The 24633-nt window shown below is 31.6% G+C and overlaps 1 protein-coding gene across 1 annotated transcript; it reads right to left on the bottom strand.

Moving 5' to 3' along the window:
• Positions 1-200: 200 nt before the first annotated feature.
• LOC121115666 (uncharacterized) lies at positions 201-22033 on the bottom strand. Its single transcript, XM_040709768.2, has 8 exons — positions 21779-22033; positions 9927-10090; positions 9683-9866; positions 6322-6739; positions 4983-5496; positions 3469-3783; positions 1982-2163; positions 201-1929 (listed from the first exon to the last, which is right to left on the bottom strand). The coding sequence occupies exons 1-8, from the start codon at positions 21935-21937 to the stop codon at positions 1535-1537; spliced, it is 2331 nt and encodes a 776-aa protein (XP_040565702.1). The 5' UTR covers positions 21938-22033; the 3' UTR covers positions 201-1534.
• Positions 22034-24633: the final 2600 nt, after the last annotated feature.

Raw genomic sequence — 24633 nt, 5'->3', positions numbered from 1 at the left:
TTTCTTAAATTCTCGCAACATTTGGAAAAATGAACAAAACCTCTTAACTGATTTAACATTTCTTCTTTATATGTGCATGTAAAAAAAATCTTCACAATGATTTTAATTTCAATCCAAGGAATGAAATTTGTTTGCCACTGCCTAATTTTACGTACATGGAATAACATATTTTATTAATAATAAATCGTTATATCAATTAATTCACTTGTGAGGATGAATAAAGTCAGATTTTAATTAAAGTAATAATGTGATTATGCATTTAAAAATGGCGATTGCAACTAATGCCGTATTTAATATATATAATAGTATTAACACAATATAATTATACACATATACATTTAGAAAATATCACAATTGAAATATGAGAAAAAGAAAAAACAGAAAATAATATCATTGCACTAAATAATTAATTAATATACCCAAATTTTGATACAGTATCAACAATTAACAATAACAACATTTTTCCCCAAGGCCTGAAATCCCCATTTATTATTATGTCTATTTAAGCCGTAAAACACAAAAAGGACCATTTAATCTTCAACGAATATATGTTTTGACCATAGAAAAAGAAATATATATTGACAACAAAGGGATTGCGATTGGCTGCTCCGTATAGTAAGGCTGTATTATATTTAAATCTTCAGTTTGCAACGATAACCTCAACTATTCATGGGTATAAGAAGAAATGCAGTAATGCCTTGGGATATGAGTATCCCAATGTACTAGTAATATATTGAGATACATTCTGTTTGCCTTGGCTATGGGAGGAGGCATCGGCTTCAAAGTAAATTTGTTCTTACTTATTTCTTTTGGTATAAAATGCTGGAACTAACAACATCGCTCCAGAAATGAATTAAATTCTTATGTCTAAGCTTATTAAATGACATATGTTGATTGGATAAGTATCAAAGTTTATTTCTCTCTTTGGAATGGGCGATAAATATATCAATATAATTCTTAACCTAATATATTTATGTAAGAAACACGAACCGATTAGACGTTATAGTCCTTAAGTCTACTGATATCTTTACTCAATCATCTTGTCCCTTCCATTTATTTCTTTATCTATGGTTTGCCCTCTAGTCTTTTTAAAAAAATCAAGTTCTTAAACTAGAATTCAGAGCTATATTTTGACGTACAACTAAAAAAAAACAAAAAAACTTCCAAATAAGATCCTTCATTTAACTAAAAAAAATAAAGATTTATTCTAGGAATTGTACTCCAGATAAAGTAGTAAATCATTAATTTTTCATATGTTGCAATTATTATTCTCTTTGATGAGCATCTATATAGTTGTTTCAATTTGATTTATGCCTCTGAATTATACTTTAAAAGCTTGATTTTATTAAAAAAAAGCTGGAAAAGAAACACTTTGTTTATCCTTTCAATATTTTTGATGGTCATTTTCGTATTGTATGGCTTAATAGAGAATAAAAAAGTGGATTTATGTCTGTGGGTGCTACAAGATCTGAATTTTGTTACATAGTGTTATTATTTGAACTCGAAGCATTCACACAATAGAATCCAAATATAACTATTGAACAGTTGTCTTAGTCCGGTTGCTGTTACCCTCATCCAGAGGAATTTCTTCTGGATACACATAGTCATAATAGTACTGATAATAGTACTCAAAATCTCCATTCTCCGTTTGATTATCAATCTGAATAGGAGAGGATGTACTTGTTATGGGTTGGATCTCGCTTTCAACTACAGGTTTTTCATAGGTTTCAACAACCCTTGTTGTTGAAACGTCATTGTCACTGTCGTTATGACTACTACTCTCTTGAGCCTCTAATTTATCGTCCTCAAACTTTCTGGTCTTAATAATATCATCGTCTGTTCTTTCCTTTAAATAACTGTTTAATCGATGATGATCCATGAGAGTAGAAGTGTTTTGAATGTTCGTAGATATTTTTATTTCATGATTTCCTATAATATTCAATATATCAATTTCCACTGTTCAATATTTGAACAAACTCACCTATTCTAAAATTTCCCTCGTTAATACCAGACGCCAGATATGAAAGAATATCCTCCGGACTTGGACCTGAGTCGACTCGATCGTTGTTTGGCTTTCTATTTAAATCCTTATGAGTGCTCACCAATGAGCTACTTTGAGCAGGATGGTACATGTTGTCTCTATGGTAGTTATTGCTTCCTGGCCTAAAGTATTCAAAAATAATTATTGACAGAAGCATACGGTCAATTAAATAACTACATAATATATTAAATCTAAATATAACTTAATCAAGAGTATAAGTTAGAACTTTTATTAGGATATATAACTCTTCAAAACTATGGAATTAATATTCAATAAATGTTAAAAGCTGTTTATCAATGGATGATCCAAACAACGATTACAGGGGGGAGCAACAATATCGACAGCAGACAACAAAAGACAGTGAGATTTTTGCTCGCTCTTAATCTAATTAAACGTCATTATAGCTGTTCTCCTCCAAAACATTCTTCAAATTGCCAGGATGGCCAAGTTAATATTTGATATCTTTTTTTTTTTAAAGATACAGGAAGTTCATAACGGGTCGAGGTATAGTTATTTTAATGCATAAATTTCCAATGTTTCACGCGACAACATACTTTTTTAGCTTTTGAATGAGCTCTTGTATTGGCCTCTATTATTTCTGTAAACAAAATGGATGCAAAAAGAAATCAGATTGTGGCTGCGCCTGCCACTGCACACCTAAAATTGTCAAGATTGTTGGGATTGAGAGACACACTGTCTTCAGGGGCAGAAAGCTCATTAAAGGGGGAGAAAGCCTTAAAATGGAACCCAGTTGTGGAAAGCCGACAAAACTGACCCCAGAAGTGGACAAGAAAGGGTATGAGGCCAAGCCTACTATGTCCATGGCCAAATTTGCCCTAAAGAAGTCAGTGGCTTCCTCCTCTGTGTCCAAGGCGATCAAATCCACCGGGGAAAGTCCAAGAGATACTTGGAAAGACAATTAATTACTCGACGGCTACAAGATGCCCGTTTGGAGTGGGCCAAACGCCTCCTAAACGACCTGAAGCATCATAACAACCGTGTGATCTTCTTCTCGAATGAAAAAACATTAAAAGTAGACCCTATCTTGAACAAGCAGAACAATTGGCTTGTTTGCTTTGAAGACCTCCTCCACATGTCCAAGACGGGAGGGCGGATGCCCCTTACTTCTGGAAGACGTAGGACGCCTTGTCCGACTACTTGGAGATCTTGAAGACCAAGGTTCTCCCGTAGGTCCTCAAAATCACCAAGAAGTCGGGAAAAGCGTACTACATCTTCCAGCAGGATGGATCACACGCCCACACAACCAACGTAGTGTAATCCTAGATGGAAGAGAACATGGAGGTTTGACCCAAAAACTTCCGGCCTCCCCAGATCCCCAATCTGAATCCTTTGGATTACTCTATCTGGTGGTAAGTCGAGTCAAGGCCTTTTTTTTATCTATCAATAATTAAGATATCATAACGTACGTGCTAAAGTAATAATAAGAGGTTGGGAGATGAGGCTTTTTCGAGAGATGCAGTTTTGGTACGGAAGTGACTACAGGACGCTGTGAGGAGCTGATCTTTGAAACTTGAGGTTTGTTTGAGAAAAGATTAAGATGGAGAAGAACTTCCTGTTTATTAGCTCCATGACGATTTGAAAAGCTTGAAGATGATTTGGAATGCCCATTAGCTCCGATGGGATACACATCAAGTCCAATGCTAAGTGGAACTGAGGACTTCTTTATCGAAGTGACTTCAGTGTAGTCTGGACCATCTGGACGAGTAGGATCAAAACCTAGACTGAGAGGGGGAGGATAATATTAATTTTAAGACTTTTTAGTGGTTTTTTTAATAATTTAATATATTGCATGAAAAATGAATAACAGACATACTTTCTGTTATTTTTCTGCCTAAGCGCCTAAACGAAAAAAAAAGAAGAAAGATTATAGGAAAAAACTTCGTTTTTTCAAACCCTCTTTTGGTAATGTTATCTAAAGACAGCAATTATCTTTGGAACAAAGCTAAAAGCAAGTGGCGAGAAGACGACCACGTGATCAAGTTTTCAATTAATTTAATTGCCTGCGATAATACTTTTTTATCCGCAAGGGATTCTAGGAACTACTTCATAATTCACGGGTGTCGTTGTTTTGTTTTATAAAATGAACTGATATACCGAAAAAAACTAAATAAATGTGCATTTACAGGGGTCTGTTATAGTTTTTTTTTTTTTTTTTTTTGGTTTTGGGGGGGTTGGATTATACCCACCCCAAAATCGTTTTAATTAAATTTTTTCAAAAAAAAATTGATATTTCAATTGGAGTTTTGATTATAGCTAATTGCTTTCATTTCTTGCGGCTGTTGGTTATTTTGCACGTATCTAATTTAATCTCCTCTTTGTTTTTTTTTTAGTTTTTTTTTTTTTTGGGGGGGATAATTTTTAGTTTTTGGAATTTGTTTGTAAAAATAAACTCCAAAAACTAGAAAAACAAATTAAAAATTAAATTTTTCGAAAAAACTTTAAAAATCCATGGCTATTCTCAAAAAAATTTAATTTCAAATATAAAATTTTTCAGAGAAAAATTTCAAAAATCTATAGTAGTTCACAAAAAATTAAATTTTTTCGAAAATAATTTCAAAAATCAAGAGGTGAAAACTTATATTTTTGGGAAAAAAAATTCAAATATTAAATTTTTCGGAGAAAAATTTCTAAAAACAATAGCTATTCACGGACAATTAAATTTTTGCAAAAAATTAGAAAAATTAGATTAAATTTTAAAAGAAAATTTTCAAATATTAAATTTTATAAGAAAAATTTCAAATATTAAATTTTATAAGAAAAATTTCAAATATTAAATTTACAAGCTATATTTCAAATGTTAAATTTCAACAGAAAAATTTCAATTATTAATTTAAAAAAAAAAATGAAATATTAAATTTTCTAGTATGAATAAAAAAATCCTTAATTCCCCTGCGTGTTTATCATAAATTATTATACTTACGAGTGAACGGGATATCCTTGTGGTATCTTAATATGGCGATCAACCACCTTGGAGATCTTCGGAGTACTACTTATTTTTATTTTGGGTCGGGTTGTTTTTGGTTTTGGCGTGGGTAAGAAGACATAATTATATTTATCTGGATTGAAATAATTGGATGGATTATGGCTAATTGCTTTCACTTTTTGGGGCTGTTGGTTATTTTGCACGTATCTAATTTGATCTCCTCCTTGTTCGTTCGAGTTCATATAGTACGCTTTCCATGTTGAATTTTTGGGTGGATTTCTAGATGTATAATAATGTCCTTTATGTGCTGTGTGATGAAAGCCAGCTGCATTTGATACTAATTCTCTCTCTTCGTGCGTCTTGGAATGCATGGAGTCAATGATATCTCTTATGTTTCCAGAATTGGGGGGATAGCGTACACCTGGAATACGAACTCCTGGATGTTTGGGTGGTGGTCGTCGAATATAGGATCGAATAGGTTTGATTTTTTTTTCTTTATCACTCTTGATATCTAATAAAGAAAGTAAATTATTCAATTATATTATATTTAGTAGAGATTGGCTTAGATTAGACATGGGATTTGTGTAAGAGCGCAAGGAAAAGGCGAGAGCGAGATATTTGGTACTACTAAAGGTAGACCCTTGTTAATATCAGCTGCTTGTTATTTGATTTAGGGTAAGCAAATGAACTATTGGTATAAGAAAGATATCTTTCTAAATTTAAAATAGATAAGTATTATGAATTTATTATAGTTGTATTTAAATTCATATATACTTACCTTCTTAATATGCACTTTACACCAAAGATAGGTGATCATTCTTCTTTTAAAGGGAAATGTTAATAACCCCACTACTAACCGCTATACTGAAATTTTTCTTTACACAAATCCCTTAATTATATAACCAGAATGACCATAAAAAGGAAAAACACATTTTCAATGACGTCACGAGTGATGTATTTCCGTCTTGAAAGACCAACAATCGGGACTAGACTAGACTGGACCAGGGTACTAAATAAGGCCACACAAAATATATACATTCGAGGAACTTATTAAAGCACTTAATTAGGCTACTTTTGATATTTTGCAACATATCTTCAATAAGGGAATGTAGTCGAATGTACCTTTCAATAATAATATTAGATATATGATCTGTACCCGAGTAAAAAAGGGCACTTGCAAATAAATAAAAATTTGAAAACTTTTTTAAAACTTTACGTCGGACGAGTAATTACCCGCAGGCTACTTGTTTTTGCGCGTAATACACGAATATTTTTAACATTGATGATCCGGTTAGGAGTAGTACTCGGACTCATCTTTAAAGCTTAGAAAACTCACCATAGTCATAATGTGCATCGTAATCATCATACTTGCGACGATCTTCATTATTAAATCGATTATTTGTGTAGGACTCCTCCTTTACTTTTCGACGTCTTTTACCATTTTTAAACTTTTTTTTCATGTATGGATTCTTATACGGAGTCTCATAGTCATATTTCGGAATCGGGGACCTGTTCTTTTTCTTCTTTTGCTTTCTCTTGTCAATTATAATAAGAGTGGACGGAGTCTTCTTTTTCTCAGATCGAGGTTTAGAAACTCTCTTGAGGGGAGAGTTGGGACGATTATACGTACTCTGGTATGGAGGTCCCGGTCTTTTATGAAGATCAGGGACATTCGAATACTTTTTGGGAGAGGTTACTCGGCGATTTTTCTTTTTATACGAATTATTATTATCTATTGTTGCCCGGTTTCTTATCTGAAAAAATAAGGTTGAATTATTTTATTATGTAGGCAAGTGTAAGATTAAATAGGTGTGGGGTAAAATGAGTGTATTTTAATTTCTCTTCCTAACTCGTCACTTTCAAGATGTAACACATAAATCTATCTCATTGTATATTATTTATAACTGTATCAGTTTCATAAAATATATTTAAGTGATTCTATGTTTTTCGGACATTATATGCTCCAAAATATTTATTAATGAAGATTTATGCACCCAAATTAAAGTTCCTAACATTCAAACAAAAATATAAAGTGGAGCTGTTTCTATGCCCTCATTCAATACAATATGGTGACAAGAGCTATCAGGGTTGATCCTAAATAAATTAGGTTAGACAACAAATCACATTATATATTAAATATTCTTTTTTTAATGGGCTTTTACACAAAAGGTTAGGCTTAAACATAGTCAAACTTACAAAAATATATTATCCACAAGGTAATGGGACGGTTTGTAGACCTCTATGTGAGTAACATACACCTATATTTTATATTAAATAATATTATCATCAAGGGATTTGTATTATTTTACTGCGAGATGGTGCCACTCTCTGTCGCTTTGTTTACAAACTAATATCAGTAAACGACGCTCATCTTCTATATTAACTATATTATCATAATGAAGTAAGAGTCTTTAGATAAGGATAAACTATACAACTCTTAAAAACGTCAACCACTTCCTTCGTGATCTATGAAAAAGTGAAGTACATCCATTTGAATAGTAGGGGATGGGGTAGTCTCTAGTAGGTTTGCCAAAAGGGTTGTCGCCTTGAATAATATAAACCACAATACTACTTATAATTGATTTATTTTCGGGTCCACTTTTCATAATATTTCAATATTAGATGTATTTAATCAATGAAATTTATTTAACTACAGTTGTAGGTAGATTTGAAAGCTGTATTTTTCTTATCGTCCCTTCATTTCAGCTTTCCTGTGCCTTGTGAGTAAATTATCTTGCAATCTTTTGAGTCTATTATATGTACAAAGTTTGCTGAGGGCAATGCCTCCTATATATGTTTTTATTTTGTTATATATAACCCTTAAATATCCAGTAAATATTTAAATATCTCTTCATGCCCTTTTGAGAAAGAAACGGGTCGGTATGTATATTATTTAGTCAAAAACTAACTAAATAAATAACTATCGATGTACAGAGAAGCACAATTGAAGGGTTAATAACAGAACTACGTTGGTAAAAATATACATACAACATTAGTTGACTTTATACTTGCTTTCATTTTATCGAAATTTTGAGACTGAGTTCCTATTTTGATAAAAATTACCCTTTTTTACATTAATATTGAAATATCATTGAATGGAACCCAGAAATGGATCTGTTATATTTAAGTAGTCGTTGGGTGTTTAATATTGTTAAGCTTTCGATGTATTGATTTTAATACGTTGCACGATTGTGATTATTAATGAACCGTTTTTGTGGAATTTGCAATTTGTATGATTGTATTTAGTTTTTTCTTTCGGTACCAAAAGCATGACTTATTTTTTATCATTGAGTTAAAGGCCTCCTATTGTTGACAAAAACGTTCTTCATATAACCAAACTGGATAATAATAATTATTACATATATATATTATTAGATTATTTTTTTTTTGTGGGGGGGGGCAGTTGTATGTTATACGAACCTGTTTGTAATGTTTGACTCTATGGTCTACAAGAAAGTGCAAATATAAATCTAATAATATGTAAAGATGGTGGCTGGACAAAACGTCAACCGTCAAAACGTAGAATAGACAAAACGTCGACCGACAGAACATCAACCGTAGAAAATAAAATAAGGGGCTCCTCCAAGGGGTGCTGCAAAATCTCTCATTCAACATTTCCCGCCTGAAACATACCCCTACCACCACTCCTACATATACTACTTGTAAGATCCCCTCCCAAACCCCTTATAGAAGCCGAATATTGGGGCTGTTTTCGGATACCACCCTTTCCCAAAATAGGATTAAACCCACCGTTAATATTTAAGCAATCACTAAGATCCTCTTCAAACCCCTCATTTACACCTCAAATGTCAGAACTGTTTTGGGGTGAAGACGGATCCCAAAATGGGATGATACCCACTGCCGCTACGTATATTTACCCTCCATTTGCACCTCATAAGCCCATAATTTGAGGCTGTTTTTGGTTACATTTTGTTTTGGAAACCGTGGTACCCGAAAGCAGCTTTAACTCCCTGGATATAAATTGATATTTTGAGAGTGGCCCTTGAAGGTAACTTCAAAGTTGGTTGGTTTTATCCCTATTTGGGACCCGAGATACATGAAAACATCCCAACAACGCCATCAATCGAGGGGATGGATGGACCATAACTGTTGTTTATGTAAGGGAGAGGTCTATTTTATATGTATAAGAAAAGAAAAGAGTAAATAAGAATATTTGATATGTATTAACGTATACTATTAATTTTTGTGGAATAAATTGGGGTGTTTAGAGGGGCCATTAAAAGTAATTTAAAAAACAGCAGTGGGTTTCTATTCATTGGTACAGCGGTACCCAAAATAACCCCGAATTTCGAGATATAAATGGGAGTTTGTGAGGGTTCTTTACTTTTAGTTTATGTAGGGATGGCGGCGTAAATATCTCGGGCGGGATACTGTTTTTTATATTTTGAAATGTAACATTTTCCGGTCGACGTTCTGTCGGTCGATGGCTTGTCAATTCAACATTTTGTCGGTCGACGTTCTGTCGCCTGACATTTTGTCTTTCCGTGATTTGACCTTCTGCCTCTAAAGATAGATTGATTTCTTAAGTTCTGTCTTAAAGAGGGTATATCGATCCTTAATAGTAGTATTCACGTCATTATTATCTAATGCAAAAATGTTTAAAGCAAATCGTCCTGAGACGGGTTGCCCCCAACAAACCAATCCTACACAAATTAAAATAATATGGAAAGTCTTACTCGTGGTAAAGACATTACAGAAGTAAGGTGCTTTTTGCGATAAGGTTTCCTTCGACGGCTGGGACGTCTATGTAATCTATGATTTATGCCATGTGAACCAAATCTGTCTTCCTCAATATCTTCAAAATAGTCCTCCTCATTATCATAGTAATCAAGTCTTGAGAAAGAATCAATATCGTCGTGACTACAAATATATTAATGCATGTTGAAATAACGCAAAAAATAGATAAATAACAGAACTAACTTTACAGAAATGGGCATGAATGCAACAAATTTCCTCTTTGAGTATCTTGCCTCTGGAGTTGGTAAATGATCAGCTGTTTCATTATCAAAGCTGGATTGATTGTAGATCTCAGAACCAAGATTTGTTTCCTCAGATGAGGACAAACTTAATGAAATTGTAATTACCTGCAATAAAAATGAATTCATATTAAATTTATTTGAGAATGTACTATTTAAAAAAATAAAGAAAAATCATGAAACATTGATTGTACATATATGTCGTTACCTTTATTTTAAGTATCTCACAACCCATTTTCTCTGAAAACATCAACCCAAGCCCCCACACAATCAGTTTGTAATTAGACAATAGATTCCTTCAATATCTCATCCATTGTATATTCCTTCCCAAAGTGGATTTGGTAGTACGGATAACGTATAAGAATCTCGATATTTGTGAAGGAAGGTTTTATATTTCATTTCTTTTTCTATTTTATAATAGTGAATGTCAACTTGGTGGTTGTCAAAGGTGGCTATTTTGTGATTTGTTTATTACTAAATTGAATACATATACCACAAGGGTTCAATAAAAAAATGTAATGTTTACGTTATTAAAGTGTTTTTTCTTCATTGAATAACACCCACGACATAATATTAATTTTAATCTGCCGGAACAAATTTAAAAAATCAACGCAATCCCGAATACTTTAATTGTATCGGCTTTTATTTTACAACGTATACTATATTTATTATATATATTTACCGGGTGTCCCCCGGAAGGAGATTTTGAACAACATAAAAAGCAATGGGGACAGAATTCTCCTTTTTCCGATGAGAAAACTTTTACAGTAGATCCAGTCTTCAACCGCAAAAATGATCGCTACATTAACCTTAATGGTTATGTGGGATCTGAGAAATATGTGTCCATGACCATGCACCCAACCAGCATCATGATGTTTGGAGTTGTTGACTCAGATGGTAAAGCCATGCCTCCAGTCTTCTTCCGAGAGGGCTACAGGCTCACCTCGGAGGACTACATCAAGGTGCTCAAGACCAAGGTGGTCCCATGGATCAGGAAGGAGTATCCTGGCAAGAGGGTGTGTTTCCAGCAGGATGGGGCACCTGCACACACAGCCAAGAACACCCAGAAGTGGTTAAAGGAGAATATGGAATTCTGACCTAAGGACTTCTGGCCCCACTCTTCCCCCGACCTGAACCCCTTGGATTTCAGCATCTGGGCGCACATTGAGAGGCAGACTTCCAAAAAACGCCACAGCAATACCAGAGCTCTCAAGGCCAGTATCACCAAGGCCTGGGCCAAGATGGACCCCACCTACATCAAGAACACCTGCTCCTCCTTCTGTCCCTGTGTTGTGGCTGTTATGGAAGCTAAAGGCCAAATTGTTAAAAACATATAGATTACAACCAAGCGAAGTTTTTTTATTAAAAACAATTCTCTGTATCTCTACTTTTAGTCCTTGTAGATCTTAATGAAGTTGGAAGTTAGAAATCAGTCAGGACTTTCCGGACACCCGGTATATATATACAGTCGCAACACCATGCGGATAATTTATATTTTTTTTGGTATGCCCATGCCCTATTCTTTCCAAATATGAAATTATTAATAAATAATTGTTGGTAGTGTTGTTTTTATCCTTATTTAGGTACAAAGACTCTAGTTCCTTTACAGGTCCGTCTCATCCCGGTCCAGTTCAGTCCTGTATATCTGTCCAAAAAACTTATAAAGTTCGGTCCTTGATGGCGTCACTCAACTTTATTTGTTCTTTACTTAATCAGTTCTAGAACTGAAGTTCCGAAGGACCAGTTACAAAGGCCGATAGGACCGGTTCTAAGACTGGAATGCACTCTACCCAATAAATAAGGTCCAATACGACAATAATTGTTGAGTATTGTTTGACGCTTAAGAAGATATTCTTGGGGTCTTACCTAAACAGGGTAAATAATACAGGAGCTTCAACTCAATGGAGTGATCCGACCCACGGGTAAAAAGGGAGTTACAAGATAAAATGTATAAACATGATTGCTTAAAAGGTTGAAGGTACATAATGCTAAAAAAACCTTATACATAAAAGGATTGCCCTGACAACCGAGAGATAATTATAGTTCAACCAACCAACAGAAACATCCACAATTAACTGATAAATTCTTCATCATCATTAGAGTTTTTAATGAATAGATATTTCATTTGATTTCATTCATTATAAAGTCATGTGAAAAGTTTTTCCTTTTAATATTTTATGGTTAGAACAAATATGATGAACTCTATATGCCGATTTATTGAATTTAACAGACTGCACAATCCGTAATCCTGGCGAGTAACAAACAAACAGGGACAAATACATAACCTCCGTTTAATTTCGTTGGCGTAGGTAATTAGTACAATGCAGCTCTCCAACTATATTAATAAAGCTAGCTTATCTCTATACATATATGAATCTTTGTATGTATGAAAAGCTGTCAGAGGTTACACTGTATAAAGTAGTCCCAGATGTATACCATATATTTATTAAGTATAAAGAAAAATATATAAGTATAAATATACAGGGATCAATTGCGTTAAGTTCAACTAAAGACAAGAAGTACTTAATATAATTTTTTTTTAAATGAACGTAACTCCATAACAGGTTTAACAAAGAGCTCATCATATCATATTATTTCTTTCTCAAACTGTCATTATTATTTTTTTTTTATTGAGGAGAGCACGTTTAAGTATTGAGAGAGTGTCAACTATATATGTTCACGAAAAACAGAGAGTAACACTAAGGATTTTTTGGGGAGTTATCTTCCATATTATTATTGCAAAGTTTGTATATTCGTTAACGTCTAATTACTCCGGACAATGCTGGTTACTACTCCCAGTTATTTTATAACTGTCTAATTCATCGTTTAAAAAACTTATTAGGGACAAAAAAACATTAACAATGACAGATGATGATCCAAAATAGCTTTTTAACATGTCGTTACTTTTATTGTATCCTGTAATCATTCCTCCAAAAATAAACAAACAAAAAATGCCCTCGAAATCAGTTGTTAGTCATCAAATTCTTCCAAACTAGGGAATCATATTTAATGAGATATTTCGTACAGATCAGTGTTCATAACATTCCTTAGGGAAGCAGAAAAATAAACAGGTGACAACAAAAAACAGAGCAAATTTTTGTGTTAGGGAAGTAACCCATGATAATATCTAAAGAACATTTTAGAAACGAAATATTTTCGTCATTTATATGTGTATTACTAATAAACTTTACGAAGGGACTGGTCAAAATGGAATTTTTTTTAAATTACTATTGTATCTGTCCTTATTTATTCGGTTCAGCCCAGTCTTAGAACCAGTTCCTATCCGTCCATAGGACTTTCAGTTCCAGAATTGATTAAAAGAGTAAAAAATAAACCTGATTGACGTCATCACCTTTATTAGTTTTTAGGACTGATATGCTGTACTGGACTGGACCAGACCAAGAGTCAAATGGAATGAATTCCAGTTTTCAGTCCAAAATAAGGACTGATACAACACTAGTTGCAATTATTTTAATTTATAGAAGTCTCAAAGTGTTCTAGGATTTTCAGACCAAAATCCAATACCAGTAATTACCCCATTGTTTTCAACTATGAATTTATTATTCAATTACAGTCGATAATTATTCAAGGCTTAACAAGAGATACTTATCTTCCGGGGCGTCCACAGGGTGTGGGCTAGAAGGACTGTAGCACCTACCCCCAAATTAAAGAATTTTTGCTTTTTACTAGAAAATTTTATATTTGATTTAAAAAAAAATAAATAATAATATTTGAAATCTTGTTTAATTTTTCAATTTTCAATTCCAAAAAATGCAATTTATTGTTAATAGCTATATATTTTTATTCCTACTTAAAAAATGACGAACTGATCACTTAGGCCCGGATGTCTCAACTCGAATAAAATTAAAATTTGAAATTTTGACGTCAATACATTTAACCTTTCATAATTGGAAATTTTTTATAAACAGCAATAGATTTGTGAATTTTTTTCCCAAAGAATTTTTTTTTGTGAACAGCTGCCCTTCTTAAATTTATTTTTCTAAAAAAAATTTTTTTTTGAATATAGCTATGGATTTTTGAAGTTTTTTCGAAAAAGTTTAATATTTGAAATTCAATTTTTCAAAAAAAAAAATATATATATTTATATAATCCTGCAGATCCCCCTCCCCCCCCCCTTATATTTCAACCAATCAACGTTAATAACACTGATTAAATTGGTAATCCAAAAATTGACACCTGACAAAAAAATACATTGTAATTTAACCCTTGATAAACATCCGTTACCAAATATTTAAAGATTTTAACCATATTCCTTAGATAAACATTTATAAAAATAGATTTAATAGTCTTCTAAAAAGGTGGGCTTTTATTTTTTTGTATTTTATGGATACCAGATGGTTCTTTTTGAACATTGATTTATTATGAGTTAGACACACAAGTATCTAACGAGTAAAAGTATTTTCACTTTTATCAATTTCATTGTAATTGAGATTATGCCATCATCATACATTGAAATCTAACACGATGAACAAGATTTTATTTATGTACTGTACATTTATCTTCATAGGTAGCCAACCATCTGTCATTGATTCAACAAAGATTTAAAATTTATAGAATAGTTAGACTAAGGCCCAGTGGCACCAACCAGACTTAACATTAAGCCCAGCTTAAATTATGAAAGGTTAAATGTATTGACATCAAAATTTCAAATTTTAATTTTATTCGAGTTGATTCATCCGGGCCTAAGTAATCAGTTCGTCATCTTTCAATCAGGTATAAGTATAGCTCTACAAAAAGTATGGATAAATTACTACTTTAAGATCAAAAAAGGAAAAATAGTTTTTGAGTTTACTCTTATTTATTTTTATTCATTTTTTGTCGAGTCATTGTTAGGATAACGTCAGCCTCTAGTAAGGAATCTAATGTTTCCCACCAACCTTTGTGTAATAAAATAATAGTGCTGGGGCAATTAATTGGAATCTGGAATCGGGGCATTAGCATCGGGAAAATACCGTTTAATTAGCAATTCCAATTTATTATTACATATTACTGGTATTTAAATAATTATTACTTTTTTAAGTATTCAAAAAAAAAAAAAAAAAAAAAAAAATAGCCGTCCCCAAACTAAGGATTTTTTGCTTATTACCAGAAAATTTATTATTTGAAAATTTCTTTTAAAAAGTTTAAATATGAAGCTTTAATATGAAATTTTTAAAAAACAATTTTATAATTGAAATTGAATTGAATTTAAAAAAAAAAAAAAATCCCCCCTCTAATATAATCCTGTGTATGGCCCAAATAGCAAAATAGTATTTCTTAACTATTATTGAAAATATTAAAGAATAAGAATCAGGAAAATAATGTTTATTTAGCAATTCCAATTCCAATTTATTATTATATATTACTGGTATTTAACTCATTATTACTTTCTTAAATAATCCTAAAAAAAACTATTTTCCTACTAAGTCTTCCCCAGTATTATTTGAAAAATAGAATTTTCTTATTTCTAGAGCAGAAATAAGTCATATTTTATCCTTCACCTCCATCATCATAACATAATAGACAGCATTCAAATAATATACTATAATCAATACTACCACATGCCTCACTCCATTCCTCTCCTTCCGCTCACCATATGCCCAGTCCTAGGTATAAGTCAGGCATCTGTTAACATTATTTCTGTTCACTCATTCGTTTCTGAAAAGTTCTGTTTATGGTTTCATTCGTTAATTTCGTTCTGTTCATCATTGCAAATTAAACGATCATAACATGCGCAATTTTTATTCAAATGGAGTTACCTAAAAATACCTTTTTACTATCAAGATGTCACTTTTGAGGTACTAACGATGAAGTTTCTTTATCAGTTTTCCTCATAACATATGCTCCCCCCATTTTCAGACAGGAATTCCCCGTGTTTGTTGCAAGAGGTTGCTTAGTTAGTTTTAAATTAGTTCATGATGGCCTCTGCACAATAACGTGGTCGTCGTTTTGGCACTTAGTTTAGCTTTGGCTTTGAATAATAGATCTCGTTTAAGAAGAATTACAAATGAGTGAAGAATTGAACAGTGTTTAAATATTTTATCCGTTAATCGGACTATGTTTTCCTCTATTCAGTTACTCAAAAAAGAAACTGAAGTCATTATCAGTACTAAATATAATTTATTTTTTTGCACCCAATAACAACAATATTTTAACTTATTATTGCATTTTGAATCAAATACAATGTGGAAGTAACTCCCATTTAAAACATGACAGGATGCATACACTCAAAATAGGGAAATCACATTCCTATAAAAATCATTTTATACCTCAACCAATCATTTGGACGTCTTTATCACAGAATAGCGTTCTAATGGATCTGAATTTGAAGAAGATGCTTTTACAATTTTGTTGTAAAAAGAAAATTAATTTCTTTTTGATTAGGACCAATTCAAAATATCTAAGATCTAATAGTTAATAATATTTTAAAGTTAAAAAAAAAAACTTAAGTGATCCAAAAAATTAGTTATAAGATCACATTCAAATAAAAAATGCTTGACATTTCCATTGATGCCTTACAAAAAGGTGTTATTACTCATATTACAAGCATTGCAATGTAATTTGTTGAAAAACAATGGACTTTTATAATCTTTAAATGGCTTCAAATTATGGCAAACATATGTGGTATGATTTCCGTTAAATTTTGGCAGGTCTGAGTCAAACTAGCTTTGAGTAACTGAGCAAATAGAAAGCAATGCTGCAACTGTCCTCGGTGTTTTCTACTTTTATATTTTCATTCATAGGACTTTGTAAAGTCATGTATCCTTCCGTGAATTTGCAATGCAATGCTAAGTAATAAAGAGAAATATTTCATTGTCCATATAAAAAGTAATTGGACCGCAAATATCATTTTCATTGTGTATGCGTATCCGTTTAACTCCACGTAAAAGGAAGAATTATTCTATTTAATTGCTGGCTTTATCATTATTTTTACATACATATATGCGAAAAAGAGTTTTGTAATACATAAAAATCGTCTATAAGTTCCAAATACTATAGGAAAAACATTTTTTCCTTAATAGCTCTGTTTCTTTAAAAGTACCAAAGTAGAAGTAATGTGTATAACAACGTTCCAATGACGCCTTGGTTCTTAGATCACAAAAATAAGGAGCCTATGTTTAGCAAAGTATCCCGAAAAGGCTCACATACTACAAATAAACTTAATCCATGTATTATTTTGGAGTATATATGCCAATTACAAGTTGCAACCAAAATAATTTAAATGAACAATTCTAAAAGAAGAATTTGAAGATATTGTAATAATAGAATATTCCATGGACTACCGATACATTAATGGCGTCATTTAAATTTTTTAATGGAAGTTACTAATTAGTAAATAGTAAATATTCTGTGGTATATTATATATGTAGCTCAAAAGCCCACAGTTATGATCTGTATATAATACCGTTTGTATGGTTCTTTTATAAGTGCCCATACTGGGTGGCCTGGGAGACTGAAAAATGCATTTTCGTTCTATTTTCTTGTGAAAAAAAAATTGATTTCTAATGGAATATTGTAATAAAGTTTGTAAAGATTCTATTGCATATATATTTAATGTCAATATGATTGATTTATGTATATGTTTTTCAAAAATTGATGTTTAACTGAAATATCTTTCATTTTCTGAATAACTTTTTAATTTTTTCCATTTATTTTCTCTTTCTTTCATCAATCGTAAATTTTTAAATTTTAAGAAGAAATCACACAAAACGATGCATTTTGGACATAAAAGTATAAGCCTTAATTCTACAAACATTATAATACTTTCAATTTCCGAAATATTGCAATATTTGCAAAGATGAAGCAGTTATCGTTGTTATATTTTCGAATACATAATTCTCCATTACTTTTTTATTTTTGCAAGTAAAATTTTTTATAGGTTTGTGTCCCTGATTATAATTGCAATCAATGCTATTAATATTAAAACGTGTTTTTTTTGCTACTTTCTTCGCAAATTACGACTAATTTGTGCATGTTTACATGTTGGTATGTTAATTAAAGTTTATAACACCATTTTTTTTTAGATTCATAATAATACATTTCATATAATATACGGGTCTAAATATAAAGAAGAAATAGAATATACCATTTTCGCGCTCGGGAGATAAATTTCTCTTGAACTCAATGTGCATTCGATCCCAGGTGATTCCAAGAGAAATAAATATATAATACTTTACGTATGTATATGGATTTCCCAAAAATATTCCTAGGTTAGATGGAGTAATTGTAATACTATAATGTTTACTTATACTAAATCAGTGCAACTCTATCTAACCAATTAAAAAAACATTATATTATTTATATATATAAGACCATTTTCCAGCTCCCTCCTTGGCCGAGCAATGCCGTGCAACACTTTGCTAGTATTACATATGTAACTAACTAGGGGATATACAATTCCATTATAAATATAATTTAACTTCTTCATAAGCACAACTGATCTGTTTTGTATTTTTGAGCAAAATCAAGGGTGGCAACTTAAAGACAAATTAATATAATTTAGCATATTTCTTGGTTATGGGTATTAGATTTCAGATACACAAAGTACTGATGTATTAAGTAGTTATGTAAAGAAAATTAAAAAAAAAACTGAAGGCAAGGGAACTTGTTTGTAGTACTTCTCATTTGGTTTTGCTCTGAGCCGCCACCATGACAGCGTGGTGCGCCATCAACACGGCCTTCATCGTCCAGTGATGCCAATCTGTTAACCGGAGTTATCAAGGCTATTATTCTCTGTGAAGAAGGACTTATTTAACACAAAATATAGCTAAATAAAGTATATAAACATATCAAAAACTTGTTTTTAGTTGTCTTTTCTTTATTCCATAAAAATTACGTTTTTCATAATTGAGTCCTGCTACTGCAAGTTTTGGATCCCCACTATGTATACAAGGAATCACTATTTGTTGACACCTTTAACAAATATCTACATCAGTAATCCTGTAATACGGGTAACTTGTTATCAAGACATCAGCTATCTTATTACGAAATCCTGTCCACATGAATATTTCGTGCCTGATTCAATATTCTTATGATTTTTTTTCTTCAAATTATGCTTATTTGAGAGATAGCATAGAAGAGAGTAAAACAACTTTGTACTGTTTCCTTTTATAAAACCAGGGATACAGAAACAAAAACAAAACCGACCACGTCCCTCTTTTCGCTGGAGTCTCTTAAGGTGACAATAAAGTAATGTGTTTTCTTATGACCATGTGTATGTACGTCAGCTTAAAAGAACTGTGCTATTTTCCTAAATTTTATTTATTTTTCCTCACACCACGAACTTAGATGTACATGGCCATACTTCCTAATAAATTAGAAAGATGTATTCAAAATTTTGGAAAATAAATCATCTCAAATAATTTAGCAAGGTAATTATTCCTTGTTAAAACCTTTCTTTCATCTTTTTTTAATATGATGTAATTATGACAAGTTTTCATAAATAAATTGTAATAAAAATTGCTTGTTCGAGTATATAAAATGATATTGACTTCTACTTAATGGATCTTCATGCATTGTTTTTAATGGAAAAATCCAAATGTCATCAATTACAAAAATGTATATGTGTGTATTTGTACATTTTCTAATACCTTTTCAGTGGAATTATTAAGTCGTAGATGCTTAATAAGTCCAAATTAAGGACACAATCTATTCTCCATCATAGAATCTCTACATATCAGGAATTGCAAAATGTTACGTTTTCGTAAATGTTATGACTGAGATAAAAAAGTCGTATTCATAATCAAGCAACAATATTATATTCAAAATTGTATTAGGTTAGGTATAACTCTTGAAATGGACTCGCATAGAAGATGAACAAAGTAAAAAAATATATATTTAATCTGAAAGGTGGTATGCCAGTCTGTAGCTTTAAAGAATGTTGTATACTGAGAAGAATTTTCAGAGGGCCCTCTATTTGATAAACATATTTTTAGGGAGTTTTATTATTTTGCCATAAGATGTCGCCCTGTCTGTCTATCATCTCCTATTTGGCAGGAAAGAAGTGTCTCCAGTCGACTTCTAAATAATTTTTTCCTATAATAAATAACTTCAAACCGATACTTCCTTTGAATTCCAGCCGATTTATTTAAAGATAATAAGATTTTTTCAAGGTTATACCTGTATTGGTTTGACAGTTTTGTTGATTTTAGAGGTGTTGAATATAACTATGCTGAGTGTTTCCAGGGTACTGACTTATTTAAAACTTTCCTATACTTTACTGACATTCGAACCATTAATTGTAGTCCCACTTTGACATAAAAAAGTTAACCCCTCCAATAACGCAATTTTTCAAATTTCGTACCACAAAAATAATTATGAAATAGTAGGAGTAGGTATTATATAAAAATTTAATTAATTAATTAATTAAACCCCACCCCAAAAAAAAAAGTAAAAAAATCTTGCAGATATGAGTACATGTCATTTTCTCTAAACTACAATTTTGTTTGATATATATTTAGTCGGAAAATTATCAAAAATAAATAAAAATACAGAGACCATATTAATGTAGAAACTGGTAAGATATTGTTGGTATCAAGATAGCACCAGTCACTTCGAACGTCATTAAAAAAAGCTCTCTAAAATATTGTAGTCCTAAATATTTGTTTGCCCAAAATAAATTATCCTCTATCACGACTAAGATAACGACTGTTGATTACTATTGCTGTGTCTACAAATTAATTAAGAAGACTCTTACAACGTTTGATACATAATTTTTGATGCTTTTGAGTCAAGAATACCCTTCTTTCAAACTTCTTCGAATTCATCAGATCATTTTTGACCACCTTTGAGGAGGTACACCGGTTGAGGGGCTTCTTTCTTGATGCAAATTTGTTATTGAAACTCTCTACAGTTCTCAAAAATACAGTCAAAAAGAGGTGGTGATATACTTATTCATTAACCGGTAGGAGCAAATGAAAGGTTGTAGGATAGCACCTCACATCAAACCAATTGTAGAACCAAGATAGGAGTAATAAAAATGGAGCAGAAACATGGAATCGATAGAAATAATAAGCCTGTATCGGATTCAACCTTGAATATTTTTAGTCTATAATGTGGTCCATTAAAATCTGAACACTTTGAGTTTTAAAATGAAACAAGATTATGTTTATAAATATATTTATCTTAAAATAATAAAAAGATTTTTTAAGGAATCGTAGTCCCAGATATTAGGGCAAAAATTAGTTATCCCACAAAAAATTATAATATACTAACCCTATAATATTGATTATTGACAAGTGTTTTTCAATATAAAGGTAATATTTTATTACAAGCGTACTGACGTATTTTCACAGTACTATACTGATATCGAAACTTGTATTTAAAGCCCTGCTACATCTTTTAAAAATTGACACACCCTGAACACATTAGTTATTCATACAAAAAAGTAGGAATAAAAAAAATTATATAAAGACAAAGTACTCAAATTTTGAGCTAGCCCTTACATCAAAGAAAAAATATATAAACTCTCCCATCAATTGCCGTTTATGTCATTTTTTTAAACATCATTTTAGCCGAAAAAGTATCGAAATATACCAAAATATCAAATCCTAAGTATATTTGTAGAGGAAAGAAAATATAGGTATCCAGCCAACACGACTATTGACTAATCAGGAGCTAATGTAAGGGTGAAGATCAGCAATTCACATCTCTAGTTTGAACAGAGACTGAAACCGATATAAGTCATGCACCCGCATCTAGCACATAAATTTTCCAATTTATTTGCATGGAATACAAATTTTTTGCAAACTCTGGCTGTGCAATACAAAAATCCCAACACCAAATGAATCAACTTACAGTCAACACAATGCAAAAACCAATTGTGTTACATAGCATAACGAGTCGTCTTTTCCGAATGGGAGTCTTCTTTATGGGAGGTGGGGTTTCTCCTTCTTCGTACACTTCCAAATCAGAGGATGAGAGTGAAGTTGGAGATGGATTCTTGGAATCACTCATCGAATCAAGTTCAGTTATATATATGTGTATTGATCAGTGTTAAACAATCAGAGAAACAGAGTATCGCTATCACAACTTTATATTATATGAAATGAATATATATAGAATCATTCACTACTAACACTAAAATCACACAAATAGAAAATGAATCTATTTCACCTTTAATTTGAAAATCATGCCGTCATAATAATAAGTAACTTCTCTATATCTATTTACAAAATGATTGTCAAAAAAATAAAAAAAAGATACAAAAAATTTCACTCTTAAAAAAAAAAGAAGATCTCTCTTTATTAGTATTATGTTATACGAATCTCTCACTCGTTCCTATCGATACGGCTATAGAATACATACATCAACCTATTAACCTTCTGGTGTCGAAGGGCCTTCATATTCTTCTTTTCCTTAAAGCAGTAAATCAGACAATTCCCTTCAGGAATAGAAAACCTTTTCTCAAAACAAATTAAATATTTCGTGTTATATATCCTCTTTATAATATATCTTTGGGTCAAATCTATGTACTTTGATTAGCAATATAAAGAGGGATCTAGGATTTGAATATATTCTCAATATACATATGTGGCATGTCAACACAAAAGCAAGCCAAAAATATTTGTACCTTTTAAACAATATTAACGAGGAATCAAGGATGTAATATCAACATATACTGAATGTCCCAAAATATGTAGCACACTTTTTTTTATCCTTGGCGAGTGAACATTCTTTTTGGCACATACATTAGGTAGACGTTAGTCCAAATATTAAGAGAATTATATTTCTTGATACACAAAGGCATAGAATAAAAAACTGCAGATACCAATCATAAGAACATTAGATTTGGGTATCAACAAGATATAATTTGTGATTATTATAGTTGAAATATTATAATTTTATTTTCGATAGTAACTTTTGATAGTCAAAATACACTTATTCGGTCAACGAAGACTAACATAAACAACAATTAGTTGATATGGATGGTTGAATATTAATATCTATTTTATTGAAAAATGACCTTCATTTTTGTGTAGTTTGATACTGTTGTGGTTTTATTTTTTCTTCCAAATTGTTTTTAGGATGACCTGCCTGCATTAAAAATAGATCAAAAATAAAGTTATACATATGTACAAAAAAAAAATTATAATTTACTCATTCGACAACAAACTTTTGATTGTAAAAATGTACTTTAATTGAAAGAAGAGAAATAGACTAAGCAAAACAACGACATAAAAGTGAACAAAGTAATTGAATTAACCAAAACTTGATAAAAATTGCGAATGGTTTCAGGAAAATATTGTTTTCCAACAACAAAATTTGCATTCATTCTGCAAGTGATTCAGGAACCTTTTAATGTTGGAAACGGTATTAAAATCTATTTTAAAAAGTTTTAAATATATTTTATTAAATTTGGTGTGTGATAAAATAACAGTATCCAGAAAAAACAAAGATAAGACATGTGTCCCATCTATTTATTGCTTAAAGATTTCCCCATTATCATTGATACAATCCTCAAGACGGTAATGGAAGAATAGCTAGTGGACTTCAGGCTTATTGGCAGAAATATTGTTCCAGTTGAGATCAACTACTGTTCCTGGAGACTCCCTATTAGGTTGTTGGATTGCTCGCTCAGGCATTCTTCTCCACATGCTTCTACACGAAAGGGTATGGAGAGTTCAGGGTCGGGCTTGATTGTGGCTAAAGTTCTTTGACCAAAATTCCTTAGACTCCTACCTCCTCTTCAAATAATCTTGGACTGTGCTACATATATGAAACGGGGTACCATCTCGGTCCAGGTCCACTCCTTCGTCCCAGTTGCCAAACCAGAGTTTTTTTGTTCTCTTCTACTATGGTTTTGACATTACGCAGCAATCTTTATAGAACAAACAGATTTTCGACGTTTTGCTCTTGCCACACGTTTGGTATAACTTTGTCCTGCTACCTATATCTTCTTCATGTCTGAGGCAAATACAAGGAAACAACATATGATTTTTTTTCTTAAAATTTAGTCGATTTAAGTTAATTATTTTTAATATAATGTTTCACAATTTCTACTATATAATTATTGTAATTAACCCTTTGGACAGTGTGTAACTTAGGGTTAATTGTAATCGAAATATCCTGCTAAATAATAATATAGGTACAATAACTGGTACAGCTGCACATAATGGGAGGTGCATTTATTATAAATTTGAGGAATAAAAGCAAGTTTTGTGTGATCTGAGTTGAATTGAGCTGTAAATAATATTCAATTTCACCAAAAGCGTTCAAATTCGTCAATTAAATTTGTGTTATGTAATTTTGTTTCACAAAGAGTATCTTATTTCTTGCTCAAAATTTGTTTCCAAGTTGTTCAGAGATATTTCATATGGATAATGGCTTTTGCTTCTCAGTATTACCGTTTCTTCCAGGATCCTGGCTCATTTTGTCATCAGAATGATAGGAATTAATGGCTTCTTTTTCAAACATCGTAGTTCTTAATAAAATAGTTTGAACGGTTTTGATTGTTAATACGTTTCAAATGCAATAAGTGGCGCGAGAGAGTGAGATTAATTTGAAATGTTTCATATTTGTTTAAATGTAATATCATTAAATATACATTTTTGGCAAATCCCAACCCTAAACTCGTCTTAAGTTTGTCTATTGATAAGTTGAAAGTTGATGGACTTTTTAAAGATGGGAAAAAATTTCATTTACAGAGTTTT

This window comes from Lepeophtheirus salmonis, chromosome 4 (assembly GCF_016086655.4).
Source record: "Lepeophtheirus salmonis chromosome 4, UVic_Lsal_1.4, whole genome shotgun sequence".
NCBI classification, from domain to species: Eukaryota; Metazoa; Arthropoda; class Copepoda; order Siphonostomatoida; family Caligidae; genus Lepeophtheirus; species Lepeophtheirus salmonis.
This window is presented reverse-complemented; position numbering and strand designations above follow the sequence as displayed.

Coding starts and splice junctions, on each gene's coding strand:
- LOC121115666 (XM_040709768.2), bottom strand. CDS start 21,937: ATGAGTGATTCCAAGAATCCATCTCCAACTTCACTCTCATCCTCTGAT. Junction 9,867..9,926: donor TTCATGCCCATTTCTGTAAA/GTTAGTTCTGTT, acceptor ATATATTTGTAG/TCACGACGATATTGATTCTT. Junction 5,497..6,321: donor CGATGCACATTATGACTATG/GTGAGTTTTCTA, acceptor TTTCTTTATTAG/ATATCAAGAGTGATAAAGAA.